Here is a 24,746-nt window from a genome sequence, read left to right as displayed (position 1 = left end):
GGCCACGTTACCCTCACATGACGCAAAAATGTGTTTCTATGACTAAGACATTTGAGTAATTGGTGCACAATCAACCAGATTACGTTTGTCGTGAGCTCGAGTACACGACTCACAAGATGTGAGGCTATACTTGTCTGTAAAGCATTAGAATGTGCATCGACGGGTGAGTGAAGAAATTTGCGACAGAAGAGACGCGTTTACGGCCACCGTATAGTTATTTTGAATCCAGTCAAATAATATTGAACGTATTGGAAAGTGTGTGCATAATACTAATGAGTTAAAAATAGTTTCGTACAAAATATGCATAATCTAATAGAGTCCGCATTAAGAAATCGACCAGAGTAAGAGGAGACGTTTATACTTTGTGTCGTAACACAAGTTGACATTTCTGGATGCAGTTGGTCTAGTAACTAGTTACTAGCATACTAGCAAATATAGCATTGATAAGTACAAGTACTAGAGTCTAGTACTTGTACTTATCAATGCTATATTTGTTCGGATAAATATTAGTGAAAATCATTCGCGTCAAGCCCCTGCACTTGTTTGTTTAAGCTGCTCGTCGTAAAAAAAAAAAAAAAAGACGTCATTTAAACGCCCTGTCGTCTTGGTATGCATGTAGATATTTGTTAAAATGTGGCCGAAGATGGCGGCGGCGCCGTGGCTTAGTTGGTTAAAGCGCCTGTCTAGTAAACAGGAGATCCTGGGTTCGAATCCCAGCGGTGCCTTTTGTGTCTGCTCCTTAGACAATCAAGCTTTTTGTTTTGTGACGTTTTGTAAGTGTTATTCCAACTTAATTTAGCATCACATCAAGAAAAGTAGCTGAAGTACAAGATAAAACAAATGTCAACAGGAAGTACAATGACCACAAGAGACTAAAAAGTATTTCAGGATGAAGCATGTAAAATAATATAGTCTCAGTAAACCTGATTAATGTTTGTTCTGAAGTGAAAACATGTGGCATAATTTATTTTATCTACAGAATATATTATGCACTGCACTATGCAAGTGATAAGCCGCCACATCCTGTTTTTAAATGTTCCTTTTAATGTTTTCATTGTTGAAACAGCAAATACAATGGCAGACTTTTTCACAGTACTGTATTGTTTCATTGTTAGGGCAAGTTGTTTTGTTGAGTCAACGTTCTGTTTGGGTTTTTAGCACCCCAAAATTCCAGATCCTACAATCGCCCCTAAATCAGACTAGAGTCGAGGAGTTGTTGCACGCAGTTCCCACTTTGACCTGCAGAGGGAGCCAAGAAAGAAAAAAGAAAAAGCACCGTGTGGATGTAAGAGTGTTCGTGTCTGTGCTGGCTGCTCCGGCCCTGGGAGGAAGAGGAGGAAAACCATGATCTCCAGGAAAGGTGCGTTGATAACCCGCAAAGCCCCTCAACTCCAAAGCCCAGCGCTTTTGTGCCTGCTTTTGCACCGAATCGAACCGGAAGTGGCGTCTTGGATTCATGTCTCGTTCTGACGCGTGTTCTCTCCTCTATCATCCCCTGTTCCCTTGCACCCTTTCCCCTCGAATCGGGACGTCGCTCATGCCCTGCTCGGTGTCAACCCGCTAGTGCTGGCCATGCAATCCAAGAAGAGGAGGCCGAAGGGAAAGAAGGAGAAGCCGGGTCATCATCGGAGGTAAGCCGGGCTGTGCGGTGCAGGGGTGGGGGAGCGTTTGTCTGCCGCCGTTCGGTGCTTTTGACACGGGTTCGTTTGTGAGCGACGCCCGCCGGTGTACGTTTGGATGCTGCAGATAAGTTGCAACCGGGTTGACAATGCACAGCTGTGCATATTGAGCAGACTTTTGTGAGAAAAATCCATTTCCGCATTTTCTCAACATGTTGGTCTCGGTACTGGGTGTGTGTGGTTCTGCTGTGGAGAATTTTTTCGGTGTCTGCAGTGGCTGTGTAAAGTGCATGCGAATTGGAGTGTGTGTGGAGTGAGCTTCATGGCGTGTTGGGATTGGCGTGACGTCACTGACTGGCACCAACAGGAAGCGGTCTGTTTTGCGCACAATCTTGTCGTGTTGTAAATATGATGCAATTACAATGCCAAACGGATTTAAAAGAAAACGTCACGTTGGAAAAGAAACATGGAAAGATTGTTGGAAATTGGATTTGGAAAAACTAGTCGCCCAACGTGGGGCTCGAACCCACGACCCTGAGATTAAGAGTCTCATGCTCTACCGACTGAGCTAGCCGGGCCGATGCTTTCAATAAAGGACGAGGCGGATTTTGTAAGGAAATCGTTTTGCATCGAAAAAGGATCTGACTCTTCTCCGAGGTTATAACTAATAATACTGTGTTCCTCTTTTTTTTATCGTGACTTAAATCAAGTTTGTTTAAGCTTTTACTTATTTACATCACTTCTATAAGGGATTTGTAAGACACAATTTGGCCAGAAAACAGCTCTGTGGAACATTGGACAGATTCTGGTAGAATGCATTTTAATCACTGGTTAGATGAACATATGGAGGTTAAGTCAGTGTTTTAGCAATTGGCCTAATATTGGTAAGGAGGCAATTTAGTAATTGGTTTAACAGATGTTTGTGGGATGGAGGAATTCTTGTACCATGCATCTCAGTGGATCATATTGCCCAAGCACAACAAAAGTGCTATGACGGCATTGAATGGGCACAAAATGGCAGACATCTCCCGAAAGCAAGTTGCTAGGTTTCCTCTGCAGTTTCTTATTGCAGCCTAATCCCTCCTGTCTTTATTGCTTTAAAACTGCTCCCTAAAATAACGTCCCACCATGCCATGTGTGTGTTGTGCGCGTTACCATGGAAACATGTCCGCGAGCAGGCCCAAATACTGCAGCAAGCCTCAGTCAGTTGGCGTGATTTTACTCGCTAGTCGGGACAGTGAAGTCGTTGTACGTCGTTTTTTTTATTTTTTGTCAACAGCGTATCCGTTGACCTGTTGTTGGTTCAGTAGGCGGTAAGTTGACCTACGCCCTTTTCAAAAACTCTCAAAACAATGCTGTTAGGCTATTTTAGATTTCCATGGCAGCCTCTGTGGAAAGCCAACAATACAGCCTTTTTGATTTAAAAAAAAGTCTTGCAAATATTGGAAGACAAAACGGTCAGCAATTGGTTGTGCCGATTCATGCCGGTAAGCATTTACGGTCGTCTTAATTGGATTTCTATGGCAACACCTTGAAGCAACCAACTATTCGGGCCGGAATTGATTGCATCCACGATAAGAGAAATAAATCCCACAGCGTCACCCAAAAATGTTATGCATTGTCACCATGCTGCAATGGCAACTGAAAATGAAGCTTAACAAGTTTTTTGTGTCGCAATTATTGTTTTATCGATTGGACCACCCAGCTTTAAACATCTCTTCCTCTCCGGCGACCGCTAATGATGGATACCGGCGCGGCTACAATAGTCGATACTCATTCTCCTCATTTTGAACTGCTCTGGCTCTGCTGCTACCTTGTTTGCAACCTATGTGTCACTAAAATATGTGATATATAGAAATATGAATATATAAATATTCACCTATAATCACTTTAAACCTGTTTCTTACATTTGTCGCAACAAAAAAAGAATTGACAGGCAAGAGAATATTGTGAAAATATATTAGCATATCTTAAAGAGAGCTCAAAACAAAATGGGGAAGAAAAAAGAATTTTGTTACCGGTTGTATGTGCAGATGTTTGTATTACACATTGTAACCGTTAGGGGGCAGCACTGTACCGTAGATTGTAGGTCAAATGATTCCACTGCAACGACAAATGAACATCTGTCTCCATTTTGAAATATCATTTCATAAATACGGTGTGCGTGCTCCATAATTTCACACCGTAGACTTACTCCTGAATTTCTTTTTGGTATGATGTTGAACGATCTGTAAACAACCTCCCTTGTTGTGGCATCCATCTTGAGTGAGGTAGCGAGGTAATAAGCTCTTACACAGCAGGTAAAGTGCTACCCTAAACACACACACACACACACACTGTTGCCCATTGCACGCTGCCATCTGCAAGGAGGAGTGATGACCCACATTTGTAAACAGATGGGGGGGTGACATTACATTTAGACTTTTGGCAACTGCCCACAATAGAATTCTCAAATGGAAGATGATTCCATTCTATTCCTCCCTACTTTGGCATTTTTTCTCTTTGTGGCCCTTGGTAGCATGTTTGGACACCCCTGATCTAGACTACTGAACATACAATTGTGTGTGTGTGTGTCTGTGTATCCTCTCCCCAGCATGCATCCACCAGGCAGTATGGAGAAGTAGGCCGCTTAAAGATAGCTCGCGGCAGCCTCAATACTGGTTCCTAAAATATATCTGCTCATGAGAGTCATCACCCCCCCCCCGCCCCCTTCTATCCCCCTCTCCTCGCTTTCGTCATCCTTCCGAGTGAAATTTGCACATGGCTTTACGCGCTAGGCCGCTTGTGTGTCTTTTTTAACACGTGTCGGAGTGTATGTGTTCCTCACGAGGACTGTCACTGAGCAACCGCATCCCTGAACGCCCCCAACTCCCTGCTCGTTCCGTGCCTTGACCTGACCCGAGAAACGCTTACGTCGATGGTCACAGGGTGTTGCCATTATTTTGTCTGGTCATGAAATATTTTTAAACCATATTTTTTACGTATCTCACTGACATAGTTTTGGGTTGGATCTCATGCGGGACATGCAATTCGTCCCACTGGTGCATTATCAGTCAGGCGATCCCCAAAAAGTGGGTGAAAATAAGATACATGCAAAAGAAAGAAAGCTACCCCCTCCTCCGTCTCAAGTGTTGCTCTGGTGCTAAAGCTAGCTTAGAGCTATACTGTTGGCCCACATGAGCACAGAACGAGGACAATAGTTTGGCTCGGAGACATGATGTCTTTTTATGTGGGGAAGTGGAACTCCTGTTTTTTTTTTTTTTTGACATGGAAAGCGTAGCCTTTAGGCTGGCAGTCTTATTATCAGAAGATAGATTTTGCTTAGATAAAAAAAAAAAATCAAGCACTTGTATTTGGAATTGAATTGTTAATTGGCATGATAAAAAATGGTGGCCCCCCTCTCGACCTTCCCCCTATGCACTTTGAGGATTACAGTAAACTCAAAATTCACACACACACCTACGTAGAAACGCATCGGTGCACCCACAGACTAATATTGAGGTCAGACCGAGGGATTGAGACAGGACCCCCACCCCCCCGACCACACACACACACATTCAATAACATCATGGCACGCCCTGTGGCCACCTCACAGTGAGCTGATCACTCATGTGAAAGCGCATCCATCTGCCCAGAAAATACAGCAGTGAAATAAGAAGCAGCGACAAAGATGAGGTTGAGGCAAAAGGCAGTGAGGATGCCAGATAAAGAGGAGAGGGAAGAAGCACAAGGGGGGAGGGGGGGGGGGGTTCTGTGTCGCGTTACCCTGAGATACAGGATGTTGTAATAAGGCAATCGGGAGAGCGAGGTGGGGGAGGGACTAGGTCGGGAGGGGAAGAAGGGGAGGGGAGAGCGAGTGCGCCAGAAGGAAAAAAAAACATTTATTTCCCTGTTGCTGTCATAAGGCGACACCCCTCCACACGCGCGCGCAGTGGAATGTTCCGCCGGGCTCTCAGCTCTGTTGTTGTGCAGAGCCGCAGAAGGCCTGACACGGGCGGCGAGATCCGGAAAGCACCCTTAGTCCCGGACGGACAGTCTGCTTTTCGTCGGCTTGGTGGACCAGGGGAGGGAGAATGAGAAGGAACGAGGTGAGGTGAAAGGGGGTAAGGAAGGAAAGGAAAGGAAGGGGAGGAAGGAAGGAAGGTGCTCCTGCCATCATCTTCAACGCAGTGCTGGTTTTTGTCCTCCATCCTCCTCGGAGAACGAGGACAGCAGAGGAGGAGGCGGAGGGGACGGGGGGAGACGGTAACCCTCTCCTCTCCTTTCACTCAGACCCACATCAGCAAGATCCAAACACCCGGAGGAAAAAAAAAAACAAAAAAACAAGCGCTTCCTCTGTTCGCTTCTGGTCTCTTCGACCAGCGAGCGGCTAACACGCTCCGCTCATGTCAGTGAACTCGGAGAAATCCTCGTCCCCGGAAAGGTAACGTCCTCATAACCCCCCCCCCCCCCCCCTCCTGGTGTGTCCGTCGGCATGTCCTCTTGTTTCCGTACCAGCACCTTGCATGCTTCGGGCCTCCTGGCTTTACGTCCTTGCCCGGTTTCTTCCATTGTCTAGCTCGCCAAACAAACAAACAATGCAGTTTTGCATGCTGCTGATGGAACAGCGCATCATAACGGACGCAAAGCTTTGTCTCGCTCGCACACACACACACACGCACACACACACACACACACACACACACACAGAACAACCGTCCATTTTCTACTCGTTCTGCTCAGGGTCACGGGGGTGCCGGAATCTCTCCCAGCTGATTTAAGGCGACAAGCGAGGTACACGCTACCAATCGCACAAGCGTGTCACGTGCTGTAAAGCCAGAAACGACTTGGCCTCCGCCAAGACTCCCAATTGTCATTGCTGAAGATCTAACATTCATTTGTGGCGACTGATTTAAATGAATCTAATATACAGGATATGATTCAGGACATGATTGTGTCCTTGGACACGGGGACTGTCAACACAAGTCAACATTAGCGGCTCATTTACCCCCCGCCCGCCCCCAGCGACGAGCATTTGCCAGACAACGGGGCATCTCCTCGCTCGTATGCGTTGAGAAGCGCCATGTGGCGAACATTCTCAGCTGCTCGACTTCATAGCGGACAGAATGACAGAACAACTCATAGCACGTGGGGGAGGAAATCCAAGCAAGATATTTCTGTTACACTCCTATTTCATGAGCAGATTAATATGCTCCTTATATACTATTCAATGAGGAAAAAAAATCAAAATAAAATGTAGTATCTCGGTACGATTATTCACTCCCAAAAAAGAAATGACATGCTAACAATTTTGGTTTCGTAATGGCGCTTGAATTTCTACTTTTAGAGTTGTGACAGAGCAAATTAAACATCTGTTTAGATGCGAGCTGACCCAGCGAGGCCTTAACCGTGCTAGCGTTGAAAGATCTCGATCTGACGGGCAGCGCCGCCGGCCGAGGGGCAGACAGGATGACTCAGGTGGCTTCCGATGGCGTGCCAAGTACCATCGCAAATCTTATCTATCATCTCGCTGAGATATGGCGCATGTGAGGTGCAGGTATTTTTTTTTTTTTGTCCCCTTAGGGTTGCCATCCTCGAGGTGTGTGCCTTTAAAGGGCGGGGCCTAACCCGGTGAGTGCCGTGGGTGTCGGCGTATTTGAAATTGTTCTAGAATGAGGCTAGGCAGGCTATCTTGCTAACCGTTAGCTTGTGTGAATGTTAAATGGCTGAGCTTCAGATTTTATTTGTGTTTTTTCTTGAGCACTTGTAAATTGAACATTGGAATCCAAGCTAGTTAAATTTGGCACTTTAGTCATCACCATCTTGGCACCATGTGATTATTAAGATAATTGTGTGTGTCTGAAAAAGTAGACTTTTGTATTTCGTGCGTCACGGCGCAATCACGGTCTCATCTCTGCGTCACATTGTTGAGCTGGCTGTTGTCTGACTGTAATTAAGAGGTACACGGTCCTCCATTGTTGCTGGGTTAGGGTTAGCCAAGAGCTCCACTCCCAACGGCGATTCTGTCCTACATATCAAATAACACAGCCCAGTGTGTGTTTTCTCGACGCACATCGACCAGTTTAGAAGCTGCATAACCCTATCGTGACTGCAAGGAGGGGGGGGGGGTCACGGGGTCTCACCCTTGAGAGGTTCTCCTAGAATACCCAACAAAGATTTATTCATCAGAGCTGGACCAGGAGGGTGTGACATCGAGAATTCGGGTCGTGTCTGCTGATATCTAAAAATAGACCATTAGCAGTTTATGGAATAACAAAGCATACGTTGTCAGAGGGAAGGGCCCCGTTATGTATAACAAATAACTGCAAGCAAGCTTTTTGATGTGGTAGCTGCAGGGATCCTAATTGTGTTCTACCAGAACTGGTTTGTTTGAAGATTCAGGTCTTGCTAGCATACGTGACAAACAGTAGCCATGAGTTAATCGCTGCTAATTGTTGAAGCAATGCAACTTCAGCATTTTTCACGACAATGAATGCTGACTACTGCTTTCATCTAAAGCCAGTCCTCGGTTTTACAAAAACAGTTTTGTTCTTATGTCCAAGACCTAGCGAGCTATTTTCCAAACAAACAAGCTCAGTCTTTGGTACTTTTTGTCTCTTGTTAAACTTGTGACGAACTTTTTTTCTTTTTTTGGGCTCTCATGATGCTTGTGTCTACGACTCCATCTGATCCTAAATCGCTCGCATGAAAGCTTTGTTTGATAGATTTAACGACTTTGGTGTGCCGCAGAGAATGCTCAGATGGATGATTGAACTGATTTGGGTTTTAGGACGAGTATGATGTTTTCATCACTGGAGAAAATCTTTTCTGGTTAAAAAAAAGTTTTCTGGCAAACAGCAAGCCAAGTTAGCAAGTTTTTTTTTAGTGGGCAACAAAAACCTGTTGAGACATTGGGCGAGCGTTGACGTGTTTGCTTCGCCTTTAATTGTGTACGGTGTGTGTGCTCTGTCAACACACTTGAGCAATCGGTGGATTTAATGGAGCGCAGCGCTCGGTTCAGGTGAAAGTTGAAAAGCGAACACAAAGTGAGAAGACGAATCAAGGGATTGAGGTTCATGAGGTTTTCTATTTATTGTCAACCATTTGCTATGGGTGAATATATAGCACACACACATGTGCAGCTGTTTCCAACATGGACCAAAATGTTCCATCTCCTCTTTCGTCTACTCGACACCCGTCTCGAAACATAAGTTGCATGTGCTGACACATGCCCGGACGGCCGGCCTCCTTCCCGTGTTACCCATCGCCGTTCATTTACGACCCGGAGACGAAACCGATTAACTTTGGATCGGAGGGCGAAGGGATGCAAATGTTTTTGAAAGGGGCGGGGCTTGTAGAGGGTATATTTTATTACGGGGACAACTAATGGCTTCAGTCCGACCCCTGATTGATTTGTTTGTTAAGGGCTGTGTCTTGAAATCTTTAATAGGATCATTCATTTATCTTGGTGTTTCCTGGTTGGAGTGCAAACAAGGTCGTATTTAAAGGTCGTTTGGTGCGTTTGTTTGATTAAATTGCTGAAGGGCTAATAAATCAGTCACCTACCAAAAAAAAAAAAAAGTTGTCTTGGCACAAAAAGAGAGAAAGAGCAAACAAAACAAGATGGAGGATGAGAAGACGAAAGAATTCTGGGAATGTGCGAAATCTTCAATACGTGAGCAAATTGCACCCGAGCAGAAAATGTCTGGACAAGAGCTTGAAAGTATTTCAGACGGCGTGATAACTTGCTGATATCACATTCTTCTTCTCTCGTAATTGTTTTTAGGAGGTCACAGTGTCCAATCACCGCCAATCTTTTCTTTAAAAGAAATCCAGATCATGATGTCCTTGGGGCTAACTCGTACCCCCAAGGCACCATTTTTTATGACAATCCTTGTTTTTAATGTCAATTTGCGGCTTGCTCCCCTCCCTCCTCCACCCTTGTAACTGCTCACCCCTCCCCTCTTTGCTCTCTATGAATACGACAGAGCTTGATCAAATAAATGAATTCAAACAGAAAAGAATAAAAACTTGACATTAAAAATAAAATAATTGAAATAAAATAGTTTAAATTAAATCAAATGAATTCAAACAGAAAAGAATGAAAACCTTGCATTAAAAATGAAGTCCAAGAATAAATATAATAAAATAAAATGAAAAGAGAAAAGAATGAAAACATTGCATTGAAAATAAAATAAAATAATTCAAATCAAAATAATTTTAAATAAAACTAAATGAATTCAAATAGAAAAGAATGAAAACATTGCATTGAAAATAAAATAAAATAATTCAAATCAAAATAATTTTAAATAAAACTAAATGAATTCAAATAGAAAAGAATGAAAACATTGCGTTAAAAAAATAAATCTAATAATAAAATAAAATGAAAACAGAAAAGAATGAAAACATTACCTTCAACAGCGGCTCAATTAAAGATGATGCACGCTTGTTAATCAGTAATAGGAATGAGTGAAGGGAACAAGACACCCGACAGAGCAGCCCGCTGTCGCCATGGTGATACCCCTGATCGGATACACCGGGCAGTTGCCTCAGCTGGGCCACTCAACTGGGTTCAAAGGTCATCTCCGGGGGCATCTTAATGTAAAAACATAAGAGGCAGGAAAATGAACTATTCTAAAATCAAATTTATAACGACAATTTTAAATATTTAGCAATGTCTCATTTGTTGACCACGAGCTGCACCCTCACTCTAATCACGCCTGTCATTGTGTCGCCTCTCTTCTACTGTGATTTTTAACAGTATCGCAAGCCGACAATCGCCACCATTCATTTTTTAAAATCCCAATTTAAACACGTTCACTCTGTGCTTTTTTTTCTTCTCTGCGCCGGCTTTGATGTGAGAAGATAAAGAGAGGAAGCTGAGGAAAGGGAATAAATGTGTGAGAGGATAACTAGATAGCCTTTAGGGAGAGAGATGATAATGGCGCCAAAAGGAAGAGTGAGGCGAGAGGGAAAGGCGCAGGAAGATGAGGGTGAAACGCGTTAAGATGGCGGGTGATGACGGTGGCGAGTCTCTGCAGACTCGGGTGACGTCGGGTCACTGCTGCAGCCAGGCGGTGGAATGTTAATGACCTCATCTCTGGTGTGTGTGCTGTTGCATAATGCGTATTGTGTAAAAAAAAAAAAATGCCCATAAATTAAACTAAAATGCATAAAAAATAAATAATGAATAGAACATTGAGCATAAAATCAAAAGAATAAAATAACTAGAATAAAAACCAATAAAACATATAATTTAATGAAATTAAATTTGAAATAAAATACAGTTTAATTGATATACAGTAGTATTGAAATGGAATCGAATTAAATTACATTTAAGCTGAAAGTCATGCACACACACACACACACACACGCACACACACACGCACACACACACGCACACGCACACACACACGAGTGTGTATCGGGCTAAGTCACAGTCGGCCGGACAACAGTGTTGATGTTGTGTCTGCAAACAGTCTTTCAACTGTTGGTGTTGGTGGGGTCCCTTCCTGTGTCATTGTATTCCCATTTCACTTCTTAGAACTTCCACCGGGGAGAATTTAATTAAAACATTTTTTTTTATTATTCAAACTTTGAAATGAAAATTTAGTCGTTGCGGTGACTCATTTCTAATGACAGAAAAAGACCCCGGCGGGGAGCCTATTCCCGATGAACCGGTTTGTCTGATTACACAATTTGACTAGCGGCAGTCATTTTTTTTTGCATACGCCACCCGCTCTTGCATGCCCCTCACTCAATGATTCCATTGTTTGTTTTCAGCACCTCTGTCGAGTCAAAAGTCGGTCGATGCGTCGCTCCGCGTGTGGTCTTGTATTTATCGGAGGCCCGCGGGCAGAAGTTGAGCGTCGGTCGATTGAGCCCCCACGTATGGATCGGTGAGGCTCGGACAACGGGGAAACAAATTGCGGTTTTATTTGCAGACGTCGCTAAGATGCCGTGACTTTTAATTAACTCATTCACTGCTAACGTCTCTGACGTCTATAACCGTCAATGGCGCTGAAGGTAGTGAGGAGCAGGATCTTGAAATGAGAAGATTCGGATAAATAGACATCGAGTTCTTGACCTGGAAAAAAATCTCGAGGGAAAGAAATCCCAGTTTTAGGTGGGAGGTGTAAAAAGGGCTGATGCGTCTTTCGGCAGATCCAAAATAGTGGCGAGACCTGCAGGCGGGTGCATCAAAAATGGATGCGGAGAGGTTACATCCTGAAAATCGTGTCAGGTCTCAGGTGGAGACTCAGACAAATGCTCCGGGAATGAGTCAGCTGTCCCGCCGACACAGGCCGAGATGGAGGCGAAAAACGGCAAATCAACGGGAGACCTCCGGAATGTTTGGCAGACCTGAAGGACACCGGCGCCGTGAATCCCACGCTTTAAGAGCCAGCATGATGACGACCATCATCGTTACTAAGGAAAAATCCCTCGGTTACCAAGGTGATAACTAGACGTGTTCGTTCGGTGGGGGTGAGTCATCACGTTTGAAGCGTTCATCCTAACAACGTGTAGGACCTGATTAATTGAGAACTCCGAAATGTCTGAAAGCAACTCAAAAAATGTTCCTTCACAGGACAAAAAGCTGTCAGTCAAGATGCCAACGCGTTCTTGCAAGTTTGCCGTGTTTGTGTTTGAAAGGAGCGTTTGTTTGGAGGGTAAATCTTGCGAGTTGTTGTGACATTTCCAACCGTGCTCCGCCGAGTCAGCGCTTTTACAGCAGCCAAAAAGGGCCCAGACGCAAACAAGCAGAGCGCTGTGCGATGCCATTCTAATGCGGCATGATTGGCAAAGAGTCCTTTGTGTCCGTTTCATGATTGTCACCACCCCCGTCGCATTTGTCAAGTGCCAGGCATCCAATCAGCAGTTATTCACACAATCGCGAATGTAGCTTAGGTCATCGGGTCGCGAGCAGAATCGCTATTCTTCGTCTTCCTGCCGTCCCGTCATGAATAATAACCTCATCTGTTATCTGCGCTCAAAACATTCCATCATGCTTGATCGTAACCTCGAGACAAACACGACAGTTTGACCTTGATAGATGGCTGGATTTCATTCCTGGATCATCAAAAAACAGATCTCCTTGGGCTTTTAAGACATGTGGGTAAATATTTGAACGTCTGGAAGATTCGCTTTCAGTCATCTTCAGATCCAGCCGTTGTCGTCCTCGCTCTCGGAAGGTCAATCACGTTGAAACTGTAGCCAATCACGGTCGCTATGGCGACTGTGTACACAATTACACTGGAGGCGTCAATTGGTTCTTCTAATGTGAATAATGAGTCGCAATTAGGGCGAGGGGAAGTACTTCTAGGGGGGCGGGGCTAATCACAAGTGCCGAACGGCACTTTTGAAGATGTCTTATCTTTGACCTAAAATGCATCATGAGCTTCCCGGCTTCTGTTTTGCCTCCATACAAAAGATGAAATCCCCCGGCTCGCTAAGTTGTGGGTGTCGTGTTATCATCGGCCCCGATGATTAATTTCTTTCCGACAGTGCAACTCATTACAGTGACCTTATATCTTACAGTCGTCTTTCTCCGCGGCTAATTTGGTCGCCGCTTTTCCGGCGTCTCACAGGCTGCGGAAGTTATGAGGGGGGTGGGAGGCGTGGCTGAGTTGTGATGGCAAAATAAAGAAATAAAAAGGCGCACGGCGTGTTATAGGTGTGACGTATAAACAGACGACGTGAGCGCTTTGGTAAAGACGCGACATCTTGCGGTGCAAGGACACAGCGGCTTGTAAAAGATGGACAGTGAAATCTCAATGCCGACTTATCTTCTGCCCTTCACGTCAGCTCCGGGAAAGCCGATGTGGTCGCTGTCACTTTTAACGCTTCGTCTCCCGGATTCCCCAGGAACCACCCCCATAACCCAGCAGCCGCTGCAGTTGCCACGGCAACACACGGAGCTCATGTGTCTAGGCTTGTGACCGCCGTTATAAGCAGCTCTCGCTTTGTGGTTTTGATGCCGATGTTTTGTTTCTGATGATGGGGAGGTACAGAGCATGTCTGTTTTATTTACCAATTTAGTGCATACGTCATTTTTGCGTTAATGTAAATTGCCTTGAGCGACTAATTTACATTCAAATGAATTGAAATGAAGGAAAAATCACATTTTATGATGTAAAAACAAACATCTGCTTTTGGAGGGCCGTAGCAGCGACATTACAGTGCCTCAATTATTACTAAAATGAAAGGATTAAAGGAGTGATGAGGTGAATGTTTCCGTTGATGACTTCATGAAATTAATCAGCTGTGGCTTCCGCTCATCCATTTGCAGAGACTCTAATGACATCATTTCCGGGGGGCTTTTCTTATGGTCGGGATTCCTGTTGAGCACCATCTGTCAGCCGCACACTATTTCTTTTTCCAAAAAAAAAACTCTCGCATCTCCCGCATCCAGCTGTGAGTCACAAAGACGGAACGACACTCGAGGCTAACGCTTATATTGTCGCCTCGGTTGTCGTCGGCAGGCCTGAGACGCAGCAGAAAGCCTCGGCGAGTGTCCCTTCTCCCCCGCCGCCCCCTCCGCCTCCCCCTGAGCCTGCGGGGCCCCCGGAGCCGGAGGAGGAGATCCTGGGCTCCGACGATGAGGAGCAGGAGGACCCGGCGGACTACTGCAAAGGTCAGGATGGAACACACAGTTGCTAGCTAGCTGTCTTTTCTAGCTAGCCAACGAGTCAGTAAAAACTCAAATTCACCAATATATATTAAATTTGTGTTTTTAATAGTTTTTTTTGTCTATTTTTTTTTTCTAACCTGGCAAAGTCGATTTATAGTTCCATCAAATCCTATAAAATGGAACAATATCGTTTTCATCCCGATTTTTTTTTCATCTTTCAGGAGGCTACCATCCGGTCAAGATCGGAGATCTGTTCAACGGGAGGTACCATGTGATAAGGAAGCTGGGGTGGGGCCATTTCTCCACCGTCTGGCTGTGCTGGGACATCCAGTGAGTTCCACACACACAACAACCTGCTGACAACATCTCCACAAAATCTGACGCACACACCGCAACGACACTAAAGCTCAGAACCCATCTTGGTTGGCAGGCCGCATGAGCGTAACATTAACCAAGTGTCAACTTTCAAACAAACAAACACACACACGTATTTACTCACGCCGTCGGTGTTAATTACAGTAATGGAAGTCTTGCGAGCCGGCGTCGAGTTACTTGAAGTCATCAGTCTTTATCGTCGATAAGTAACCGTCACCGTGTTTGTACAAGTCCTTCACGCAAACAGCGTTAACATTATTTTTCCATCCCCTAGGAAACAATGTTTATTAAATAGCAGGATCCCGTTGCCATGACAACAATGATACCCGCAAGACAGTACGAAAGAACTATCAAAAGATATGAACACATTTTGCTTCTTTTCAGAGCTGAATTAGTTCTCCGCTTCCTCAAATCGATGTTGATCCACCAAATCAAACATTTCTGGATTTCCGCATCATTAGCTAACGAGTTCATGACGCATCGTCTTCTTCTCCGACGCCTTTGCCTACTCGGTGTCATTGTGGGAGTGTGATGAAGGTGATGAGGGACGTGTCTCGTTTCTTTCTGAACAATCCGATTGTTGTTGCGTCTTTGTTTGCGTAGAGTAAAGAACTTTGTGGCTATGAAGGTGGTGAAGAGCGCCCAGCATTACACTGAGACGGCCTTGGATGAGATCAAGTTGCTGCGATGTGTGAGCAGCCCGTTCTTCCATTTTTTTATCTCGTTTTTTTTTTTTTTTTGGCCTTCTACTTACATTTCCCTTTTTATTTTCCAGGTGAGGGAGAGCGACCCCTCCGACCCCAACAAGGACATGGTGGTCCAGTTGATAGATGACTTCAAGATCTCTGGCGTCAACGGCATTCGTATCCTGTCTGCGTGTGTGTTGTGTTCTTTTGTGTGTGTGTCTGTTTGTGCATGTGCACACGTCAGTCTTTAACTCTCGGTCCAGATGTGTGCATGGTGTTCGAGGTGCTGGGTCACCACCTGCTCAAGTGGATCATCAAGTCCAACTACCAAGGCCTGCCGCTGCCGTGCGTCAAGAGCATCATCAAACAGGTGAGCACGCACGAAATATTTCCCGAAGAAGCCGACAAATGGGATTTTTGTGGGGCAGGTCTTGCAAGGGCTGGACTACCTGCACACCAAATGTAAAATCATCCACACGGACATCAAGCCCGAGAACATCCTGATGTGCGTGGACGACACGTTTGTGAGGCGCATGGCCATGGAAGCCACCGAGTGGCAGAAAGCCGGAGCTCCGCCCCCTTCCGGGTCAGCGGGTAAGGACGCCGTGAAACGTGAAGTCATATCGTACCCCCCCGCACACATCAAGTCGAGAAATAATTGGGAGCGCAACATTTCTACCCCAGCCAGCATACAGGAATCTGTTTTATTGCTCACTGGCTCCCCCTACAGTTGCGACGTGTACTTTACATGCCCTGTCATGCCACTTCCGGCTGAATTCTGCTCTTGTTGCAGTCGACGCATTTTAAATTTGGATCTTTCCTTCGACAGCTGAGTATGGAATTTCGAACACTTTCAATCTCAAATCGGACGAATCAAAACAAATATTGTAACTTTGTGAATTGTGTGTCCGACAGCCCTTGGTAGCGAACGACTTTTGCTCGCGTATGTTGTGACTCGCACTTTGAACGTATCTGATGGGTGTTTCTCCTTGTGTGTGTGCCAGTTAGCACAGCCCCCCAGCTCAAACCGGTGAGTACGACTGATGTGAGTATGACATGAGAGGCCACACACGCACACACATGTACACGTACGCACAATTGACACGCCTGCCTTGTGTTGTCAGATGACCTTTCGGAGCTGCGGTCTAATTAACGGCTTTGCTGCTTTGCTCCCAGGTGGGCAAGATCTCCAAGAACAAGAAGAAGAAGCTGAAAAAGAAACAGAAGCGTCAAGCCGAGCTGCTGGAGAAGAGGATGCTGGAGATCGAAGCCCTGGAGAGGGAAGCCGAGAAGAGGGGGGAGCGAGCCAACGAGGAGGGCGACGAGGAAGAGGAAGAGGAGGAGGAGGAAGGGACGAACGAAGAGGAGCGGCCGAAAATTGAGCGACCGTCCACGCCCCGTCAACCGACGCCGCCGGGCCCCGGCATGGCCCTCGGAGAGAGCGATGACGACGACGATGAGGACGGGGAAGAGGAGGAGGAGGAAAGTAGTGAGAGGCCCACCAGGTTGACCAATCATACATGTGAGTGTCGTGGACTCATCGTCGGCACAGATGTTTCGTTTAGACAAAGACGACCCGAGTGAGAAAATTATTTTCAGAAAAATCGATAACGGAGGTTTGGTTCAGAGGAAGTGGGAGTTGCAATGTCAGTAATTAATTCCACTGTTCCTTCCATGTTTTCAGGCGCAGCACACAACGAAGAGCCCGGTGAGGAGGAGGAGGAGGAGGAAGAGGAGGGAGAGGGACCCCGCATCAACGATGATGACCGTGACGAAGATGCAGAAGAGGAGCCCACGCCCGTGGCCGAGAAAGACGCTCCCATCCCTCCCGGTAATGACGATTTTATCCAGAAGGAGAAAGAGGAAGAGGAGCCGCCCAAAGGGCTGGAGATGAAGAAGGAGGTAGAGAGAGTCGACCAGGAGGAGAAAGAAAATGAGCTAGAGGAGACGGAGAAGACAGACGAAGCCAAGGAAGAGGAGGAGGAGGAGGACGACGATGAGGACGACACCACCGCCGAGCTCCTCACAGACACGAGCTCGCCCGTCAAGACGCCCACCAACCAAACCCACGCGGCCAAAACCAACGGCCACATCCCGCCGCCGGCCTCGGAGGGGCCGGGCGCCCGGCTGCCCACCGCGCCCGAGCCGCTCCTCTGCCCCTTGGTGGAGTCCGAGCTCAGCTACACCGACAGGGACCTGTCGCTCAGCTCCGGCTACGAGATGTTCAACGGCGAGGCGGGCGAGCCGGGGCTCACCAACGGCGAGGGCCAGCGCCCCAGGGCCGCCGTGGCGCTCTTTCCCGAGTTGCCTCTGGACCCGGAGCCCGCCAGTCCCGTGTGCGGGGGCACGGGCGACACCGGAGCGGGCAAGCTGCCCGGCAGCCCCGCAGCGGACCGCAGCCGCACCGTCTCATCGTCCAGCACGGGAGAAACGCCCAAAGGTACCACATTGCTCTTAATAGCTACAATGGGAACTAAAAACAAACAAAAAAATTTATACATGACACGACTTACTGTTTTCGCCAGCTCGAGCCCGAGCCGCGGACCTCCTGATAAACCCCCTTGACCCCCGCAACGCCGAATCCATCCGAGTGAAAATAGCTGACCTCGGAAATGCCTGCTGGGTGGTAAGACCCAAACGTCACTCGAGCACTCTGATGCGGATATGAAGATATAATAGGATTCTGTACAAAAACAAATTGATCATTAGTAACGGTGACTACATCAAATATTTGTTTTTTCAATTACTGATACCGATTGAAAATTAGCGACTCTGACTCTGCAGTTCATCGATTAAAAAAAACTGCTTACGATTTGCAATAGTTGCCCGTGTGTACAGTACAGTGTCAGCCGTGTGAATAATTCATGGCAAACATCATCGGATATTAATATCCATCCACTCGCGCATTGCAGCACAAGCACTTTACCGAGGACATCCAGACCCGACAGTACCGCTCCATCGAAGTGCTGATAGGAGCCGGTTACAGCACTCCCGCCGATATCTGGAGCACCGCCTGCATGGTAAACATGAAGCAGCCGACCGGACCACACATGTGTACTGAGTAACGACAGCGCCCTCTTGTGTCTGGCAGGCGTTTGAACTAGCAACAGGGGACTACTTGTTTGAGCCCCATTCGGGCGAGGACTACTCGAGGGATGAGGGTGAGGATTACCGCAGCGTTTGGAAAGCGCAGCTGCAAATTTTTTGAATTTGTGTGGCCCACCCAAGTGCTTTGAAAGTCAGGCTCTCAAACTGGGGTGCCTGAGTCGGCCATTGGAGCCCCAAAATGACAAAATGTCGCTCTCAACTGGCCGTTGACTCTCGGCCCAATGTTGGCGGTTCCACTGTGTTAAGTACAAAAGAAGATTCATCATAAATATGCAAATAAGTGTCGAGAAGCCCCGCCCCCTCTGGTCCTAGAACACCTCACTGTCCACTTGTCATCTGTACTCGACTGTGAATCCTGTCTTTCAATTCTGATGTCTTACCTTCACTCATTTTCACCCTCAACTTTTGAAGGAGAAATGGTCGACTATTTTTTTTTTTTTAAGCGGCTCACAATTGGGAATTTTACCGTATTTGTATTTTAACACGCGCACCACTTTAATCTTATTTATGACATCATCATTTGGACCTTTAAATTTGTACGTGATTTAAGATTCTTCTATTTTAACCTGCGCGATTTTTCATTCGCCATTGTCCTTTTGGGAAGTTTTCGAAGGTAATCCCACGTAAAATTGCGCAAAATCGAATTTCGGGGGTCAATCCGAAATCTGAAGGCAGGTTAGATCGACGTGACAACACAGAGAGGCTGGAATCTGATTGGACAACTCCCAAGCGGATTTCTTTGCTGAAATGCTGTTCGCTGCTAACTGGTTTCTCTCCTTTACTATGTGTGACTCTCTGCCTCTTTCCCGCCAATCATCCCCTGTATTTTACACCTGACCCCTCCCCTCCCTTCCCCACCCGACCCGACACACACATCCTTCTCTCCACCATAGACCACATAGCCCACATCATTGAACTACTGGGCTGTATCCCAAGGCACTTTGCCCTCTCCGGAAAATATTCCCGCGAGTTCTTCAACAGACGAGGTAGCGCTGGCCATAGAGCCAGCGGGGTTGACACACGCGGACGTCAAAAGGCGGACACACACACACTCGCGCACACACGGAGTCCAACGTGACCCGTGTGGCGTGGTCCCTGGCAGAAGCGTGTGTCAGTCCCGTTTGTGTGTGTGTGTTTGCATGCTGTAATGGTGCCTGTTCCCTCTTTGTGGTGGTGGTGGTGGGCATGCAGACCACATCGCTCTGATCTCGGAGCTCCTCGGGAAGGTCCCGCGCAAAGTGTACGCTGCCGGGAAGCACAGCAGAGAGTTTTTCTCCAAAAAAGGTAAACGGGGACCCCTGGGCTCACCGGGCGCAGGCGCGAAGGAGACTTCGATTGCACCTGTGGCACTCAACCAATCGGTCACACCTCCTTGCATGATTGTGTCAATGTGAATAGGCAATAGGGAGGGGAGCAGGGGGGGAGAAAAAACATGATCTCTTACTGGTTGTGCAGGTCTGCAGATCAATTGAATTATTGGATTGTATTATGTCTAATAATTATTAGTTATTTTTCAGCTTTAACGTTGACAGTAAATGAGGTTGTGTTGGGTCCCCGGCGACACAGCAGACTTGTTGGGAGTAAGAGAACATGTTTTTTTTTTTAAATTGTAAAGAAGTTTTCTATGAAGGAGTCCTCGGGCCACATTGAAAAGAAAGATCATTTTGCTACAAGATTCCTGAAATAATTCATAATATTTAGTAATAATAAAATAACAAATTTTCTCTTTTTTTTTTTTTAAAGAAAAAGCATTTAAAATAATAATTAAAAATAATTATCTATTTATTTTTTCCCTTGAACAAATGAGCCTTTTTCCTTGTTAGCCTGTTTAGTTTTCTTTTCAGTGTGAGCCTTACTCCTTGGTTGATTTTCCAATTGCAACGACTAACAGGGTGCAATCCCCCACCCCTACCTCCCTCCCCTCCCCACAGGCGAACTCCGGCACATCACCAAGCTGAAGCCGTGGTCTCTTTACGACGTACTGGTGGAGAAGTACGGCTGGGCGCACGAGGACGCCGCCTACTTCACCCAATTCCTGCTGCCCATGCTGGAAATGGTGCCGGAGAAGCGGGCGTCAGCAGGCGAATGCCTCAACCATGCGTGGCTTAACTCGTAGCCATGCACGCAACCCCCCCTCCCCCTCCCTCCCCCCCTTGATGGTACCACGGCTACTGATTTGAAAGACGCACCCCAGCGAGCCCCTCCACAAAGTCCTTTACGGAATGTAAAGACGAGTGTACGGATAAAGAAAAAAAAAAACTTGTGGTTGTCTTCCGATGAGAGAACTTGTGGAAATGGACCTTATTTTGGACAAATACTGCCCAGAGCTGCTCCTGCCATGACCTTTGAACCCTTCAGTCGCAACGGGGACCTTCACTGGACGCTCTCGGCGGGGCCCCGCATAGTTTCCTCTAAGAGCTGAGTGGTCGCCAAACCTCTAGGGGGCGTCACTGCAAAATAGAGTGAGGAATAACTAAAAAAGAATACAAACAACCATGCATGGTGAATGGATGCAAGTAATGGCGGTACGATTTTTGCTGATTATTCCCAAATTGGATGAAAAGGAAGGCGGGTGTGCTCTCTGGGAATGGTCAAGTGTTGCTGTGACCCCCTCCCCTCTTTACCCCAATGACAAAATGGACGTACGCAGCGGAGGTTGCACTTGTTGTCCTTCAGGAATCTGAACATTTTGTACATTTAAAAAAAAAAAAAGCAAACGAGACATGGGAACACATACACACAAATGCATACACACACATTCCAAATGAAAAAAAACAGGCTGTGACACCCCCCCTTCCTGCAATCACACACAGACACACACACGTACACACACGCGTGCGTCTCTCCCTTAATCATTCATCACAACTAGTCCAGTTGCCTATTTTTTTGCAATAAAAAAATATATAAGTAAATTGTGAGATATTTTTCAAAAAAAAATAATTCATTAAAAAAAAAACAAAGATATAAATCCGCTTTTCTCTGGTTGTCGTAACCGTGAAAAAAAATTGTATTCTGAGGTGATTGTGTTTGTCTATTAGAGATTCTTTGCTGTTAATTAATATAACTATTCTGAGTTTTTTTAACACCTCTCCCTCATTAGCTGATCAGCGCTGCTCTGTCTGGGCTCTTTATGGTGATTTAACACACACAAACACACACACCCACACAATTAAGTTTTTGCAATAAAGGTATGTCATTTTATTTTTATTGTCCCAAAAACCTCCTCATTTCATCCACTTTCTCAGCCATGCTGACTGTTCTTCCCGATGACGTCTGTTGTCTGTGTTTTTCATTGACGGATTTAATAAAACGCTAAACGAATGGCTTTCGTCACCTCCATCGCGTGTCGTCTATTGAAACCAAAACGGCGTGCAGACCGTTGATTGCCTTTATTACGTACACCCAAATGCAACTTATGTTCATGGACATGTTACAGTACTTAGTGATGTAAACAGCTTGACCCCCGCCCCGCCAAAAACTCGAAAACGTTAAAAACTTCAATGAGGTATGTAAGCGTGATTGATTCGTGTTTATACAAGGGAGGCACAGTTTTTGAGCAGCAGCGGTTTGGCCAACTCCAAGATGTCCAAATTGGGGTCCAAGGAGCGACCGAGTCCCTCGAGCACCATGATGGCAAACACGATGGATGCAAAGTTACTCTCCAACTTCACCTGTGAGTACGGAAAACAAAATGGCTCATTAAAAAAAAAAAAAACATTGATTCCTTCACTGTGATGATCCCGTTCTTTACCTTGTGTTTGATGAGCAGGCCGAAGACTCTGGAGAGCAGGTCGCCCACTTGGATCTGGAACACACGGCAGGTTAAACCAAAGCGCCCACTTGGATCTGGAACACACGGCAGGTTAAACCAAAGGTCGCTGAAAGTCACAAAAATGCCAACATACCTTTCCCAGGGAGAGTGTCCTGCTGAGGGCTACGTCCACCAATTCCGCCATCTCCTTTTTGAAGCGCGGCACGTCTTTACACTCGTTAGCGCGAGCGTGATGGAGGATCAGCTCTGCTACTCGCTCACCCTGGCGAGATAAAGAAAGCACAAGAAGGGGAGTGAGCTTGGCGGCTAAGCGGAGCGCCCGCTAGCTCACCTGGCGCCGCACCACGGCGGTGAAGACGGCCTTGAAGTTGTCCAGATCGCGGCCGCTAAGCTGGGCCACGATTCCGGCGTCCAGCAGCACCAGCTGGAAGGGACACGGCTCGGGTCGGACGCTCACCACCACCGTGTCCCACAGGTCGGTCAGGGTGGTCTTCCCGCTGTCTCCTCCGGGGATGTCGAAGGAGCCGGCGGCTGGTCCGCAACGCTGCACCAGGATGTTGCCCGGATGCAGATCGGCATGGACAAAGTTATCCACAAAAACCTGAGAGAGAAAAATCCACAGTCAGCTACTTGGGTTAACCTCTCCCCGAGTGATAGCTCACCATTTTTAGCAGAGTGTCAACTCCCATCCTGGCAATCCTTTGCTTCACCTCCTGAGGAGTCTCGGCGCTCAGGTACTCCGAGATGGGCTCGCTCTCCTGGATGACGGGAAAAAAACAACTCGTGTAGGATTGATTGCCGCCAATCATTAGCTTGACCCTTTGTACTCACTTCAAATGTTTCCACCAGAATCGCTCTGGTGACAAAAGGCCTCAACGGAGTGGGGAACTTCACGTAATCCACGTTGCGGAAATTTTCACGAAAACGTTCAATGTTCTTGGCCTCGAAACGGAGGTCAATCTGGAAGATGGAGAACTCTTGTCAAAAAATGTCGCTTCCTGCTTAGCTGTGTGATAACCAGGGTTCACAGTACCTGCTTGGTCATGAGCTTCTCAAACTCGTCGACTATCTCGCGCAGGCTGAGCCACTTGAGTCCGGGCAGGCAGTGCAGAAAGCAGCTAGCGGCCTTCATCAGCATCAGGTCCATCTCCACCTGCCGTCTCAGGCCGGGATGGAGCACCTACAGTGCAACGACAAAGCGTCATCTGGACATTCTGGATTTTACAGGCAGTGTAAAAATGGGCCTTTGCCTTTTGCTACTCGTGACTCACCTTGATGGCCACGGGTATCAAGTGATCCTTCTGTGAGGCGTTGTGCTCATGCAGCACCTCTTCATCTTCCTCGCTTCCTCCCTTCCAGAGTTTCCACAGAGAGCTCGGCACGCCACTCAAACCGGGAATCTCCCACGCTTCCAGAAGATCCTCCCTGTCCAGCTGGTCCACCAGCATCTGGAAGTCCGGGTCCTCCACCTGGTCCTTGTTGGCCCAGCCGCGGTAAACCTGCGCTACGCAGCCCGAGCCCACCGGCTTCTTGCTCTCAAACACCAGCACGTTCTTCCAGTCCTTCCCGAAAGCCCTCTTGAGACATTGCTTGGTGTGGGCCCAGGAATGAGGATGCACCTTGACGTGGAGTCTGGAGAAGCGGTCGCAGAACTCCTGAGGGAAGATGTCTCGCCTGGTGCTGGCCCACTGTCCAAGTTTAATGAAGGCCGGGCCGGAGCTTTCCGTTACCCACAGCAGGGCGTCCAACCAGCACGAAGCCCAGCGAGCGGAGAGCAGAACCAAAGGGGAGAGGAGCAAGATGGGAGAGAATTTTAGGAACAGCACAATCGCACGGAGGCCCAGGCGGAGGAGAAAGATCAGTTTGTCTACTTGAAACTTGGCAAGAGACTTCCTGGTGGTGATTTGGGCTGGCAGAGAGGCTTGTTGGCATTGGGCTGAAGATGCACCGACTGTGCCCCAACACAGCAATGCAACCTTGGGGATGTTGGTCAGAGCGTGCATCCTCTTAACTCCAAATGACCTGGACGTCTGGACGAATCTGGTTCGACCAAAAAGGCTTGCTCTTTGGAGGCTGGTCCTCACGTTGAGAAGAACCGCTCTCGCCCCTAACAACGCCACTGCCATTGCACCGGGCGCTTGTGTCACTAATGTACGATTTTTAATATGTAACTAACATAATATGTAACAAATTAGAAAAAAAATATTAACCATACCGCCGCTGTCATTTTACAGTTAGCGCGAGGCTACCTACGTTTAGCTATCGTTGACGTGCAAAAGAGCATTGACCTACAAGAAAAACAAAACATAACTGCAGTTGTGGTGGTTTATTTATCCGCGTGTATCCACAGTTCAAATACTACCTAATGTTAATAATATTTATTAATATTTGATAACGCCATCGCCACGACACCCAAACTCTACTAATGAATCAAAACAAATGCCGACGCTTGTACTTCCGGGTGTGACGTTGCTTAATCAATATCACGTGGTTTGCCCTTAAAGGGACAATCCATTAAAATGGCTCAAAAATAAAAACCGTATTTATTTTATTCGTTGAATTCGTTTCTAGGGATA

The 24,746-nt window shown here is 46.8% G+C and overlaps 2 protein-coding genes and 2 non-coding genes across 14 annotated transcripts; 2 read left to right on the top strand and 2 right to left on the bottom strand.

The window, feature by feature from the left end:
* Nucleotides 1-49: 49 nt before the first annotated feature.
* On the top strand, nucleotides 50-21,719 carry srpk2 (SRSF protein kinase 2). Of its 10 annotated transcripts, XM_061283226.1 has the most exons (17): nucleotides 50-163; nucleotides 1,159-1,360; nucleotides 1,565-1,631; nucleotides 14,081-14,232; nucleotides 14,451-14,559; nucleotides 15,208-15,295; nucleotides 15,380-15,467; nucleotides 15,554-15,660; nucleotides 15,719-15,884; nucleotides 16,295-16,335; nucleotides 16,467-16,812; nucleotides 16,975-17,730; nucleotides 17,816-17,916; nucleotides 18,203-18,310; nucleotides 18,382-18,451; nucleotides 19,590-19,682; nucleotides 20,330-21,719. In XM_061283226.1, the coding sequence occupies exons 2-17, from the start codon at nucleotides 1,345-1,347 to the stop codon at nucleotides 20,512-20,514; spliced, it is 2,493 nt and encodes an 830-aa protein (XP_061139210.1). In that variant the 5' UTR covers nucleotides 50-163; nucleotides 1,159-1,344; the 3' UTR covers nucleotides 20,515-21,719. The 10 variants fall into 10 exon arrangements, 9 of the variants coding, with proteins under 9 accessions (XP_061139210.1, XP_061139213.1, XP_061139215.1 ...); XM_061283228.1 differs by lacking the exons at nucleotides 50-163; nucleotides 1,159-1,360; nucleotides 1,565-1,631 and adding exons at nucleotides 5,510-5,707; nucleotides 5,892-6,042; XM_061283229.1 differs by lacking the exons at nucleotides 50-163; nucleotides 1,159-1,360; nucleotides 1,565-1,631 and adding an exon at nucleotides 5,509-6,042 and having other exon boundaries at nucleotides 16,295-16,320.
* Nucleotides 652-725, top strand: trnat-agu (transfer RNA threonine (anticodon AGU)). The gene has a single exon. It is a non-coding gene; the product is annotated as a tRNA-Thr (tRNA).
* On the bottom strand, nucleotides 2,125-2,197 carry trnak-cuu (transfer RNA lysine (anticodon CUU)). The gene has a single exon. It is a non-coding gene; the product is annotated as a tRNA-Lys (tRNA).
* adck2 (aarF domain containing kinase 2) lies at nucleotides 21,568-24,657 on the bottom strand. 2 transcript variants are annotated; one of them, XM_061283234.1, is made up of 8 exons: nucleotides 23,442-24,657; nucleotides 23,204-23,350; nucleotides 23,002-23,130; nucleotides 22,833-22,928; nucleotides 22,502-22,771; nucleotides 22,304-22,432; nucleotides 22,150-22,203; nucleotides 21,568-22,069 (listed from the first exon to the last, which is right to left on the bottom strand). In XM_061283234.1, the coding sequence occupies exons 1-8, from the start codon at nucleotides 24,294-24,296 to the stop codon at nucleotides 21,929-21,931; spliced, it is 1,821 nt and encodes a 606-aa protein (XP_061139218.1). In that variant the 5' UTR covers nucleotides 24,297-24,657; the 3' UTR covers nucleotides 21,568-21,928. The 2 variants fall into 2 exon arrangements, 1 of the variants encoding a protein (XP_061139218.1); XR_009714932.1 differs by having other exon boundaries at nucleotides 22,051-22,069; nucleotides 22,150-22,244.
* Nucleotides 24,658-24,746: the final 89 nt, after the last annotated feature.

The sequence above is a fragment of the Syngnathus typhle genome, linkage group LG7, assembly GCF_033458585.1.
Source record: "Syngnathus typhle isolate RoL2023-S1 ecotype Sweden linkage group LG7, RoL_Styp_1.0, whole genome shotgun sequence".
Lineage (NCBI taxonomy): Eukaryota > Metazoa > Chordata > Actinopteri > Syngnathiformes > Syngnathidae > Syngnathus > Syngnathus typhle.
The sequence above is the reverse complement of the archived record's forward strand: the minus strand, read 5'-3'. Positions and strand labels throughout refer to the sequence as shown.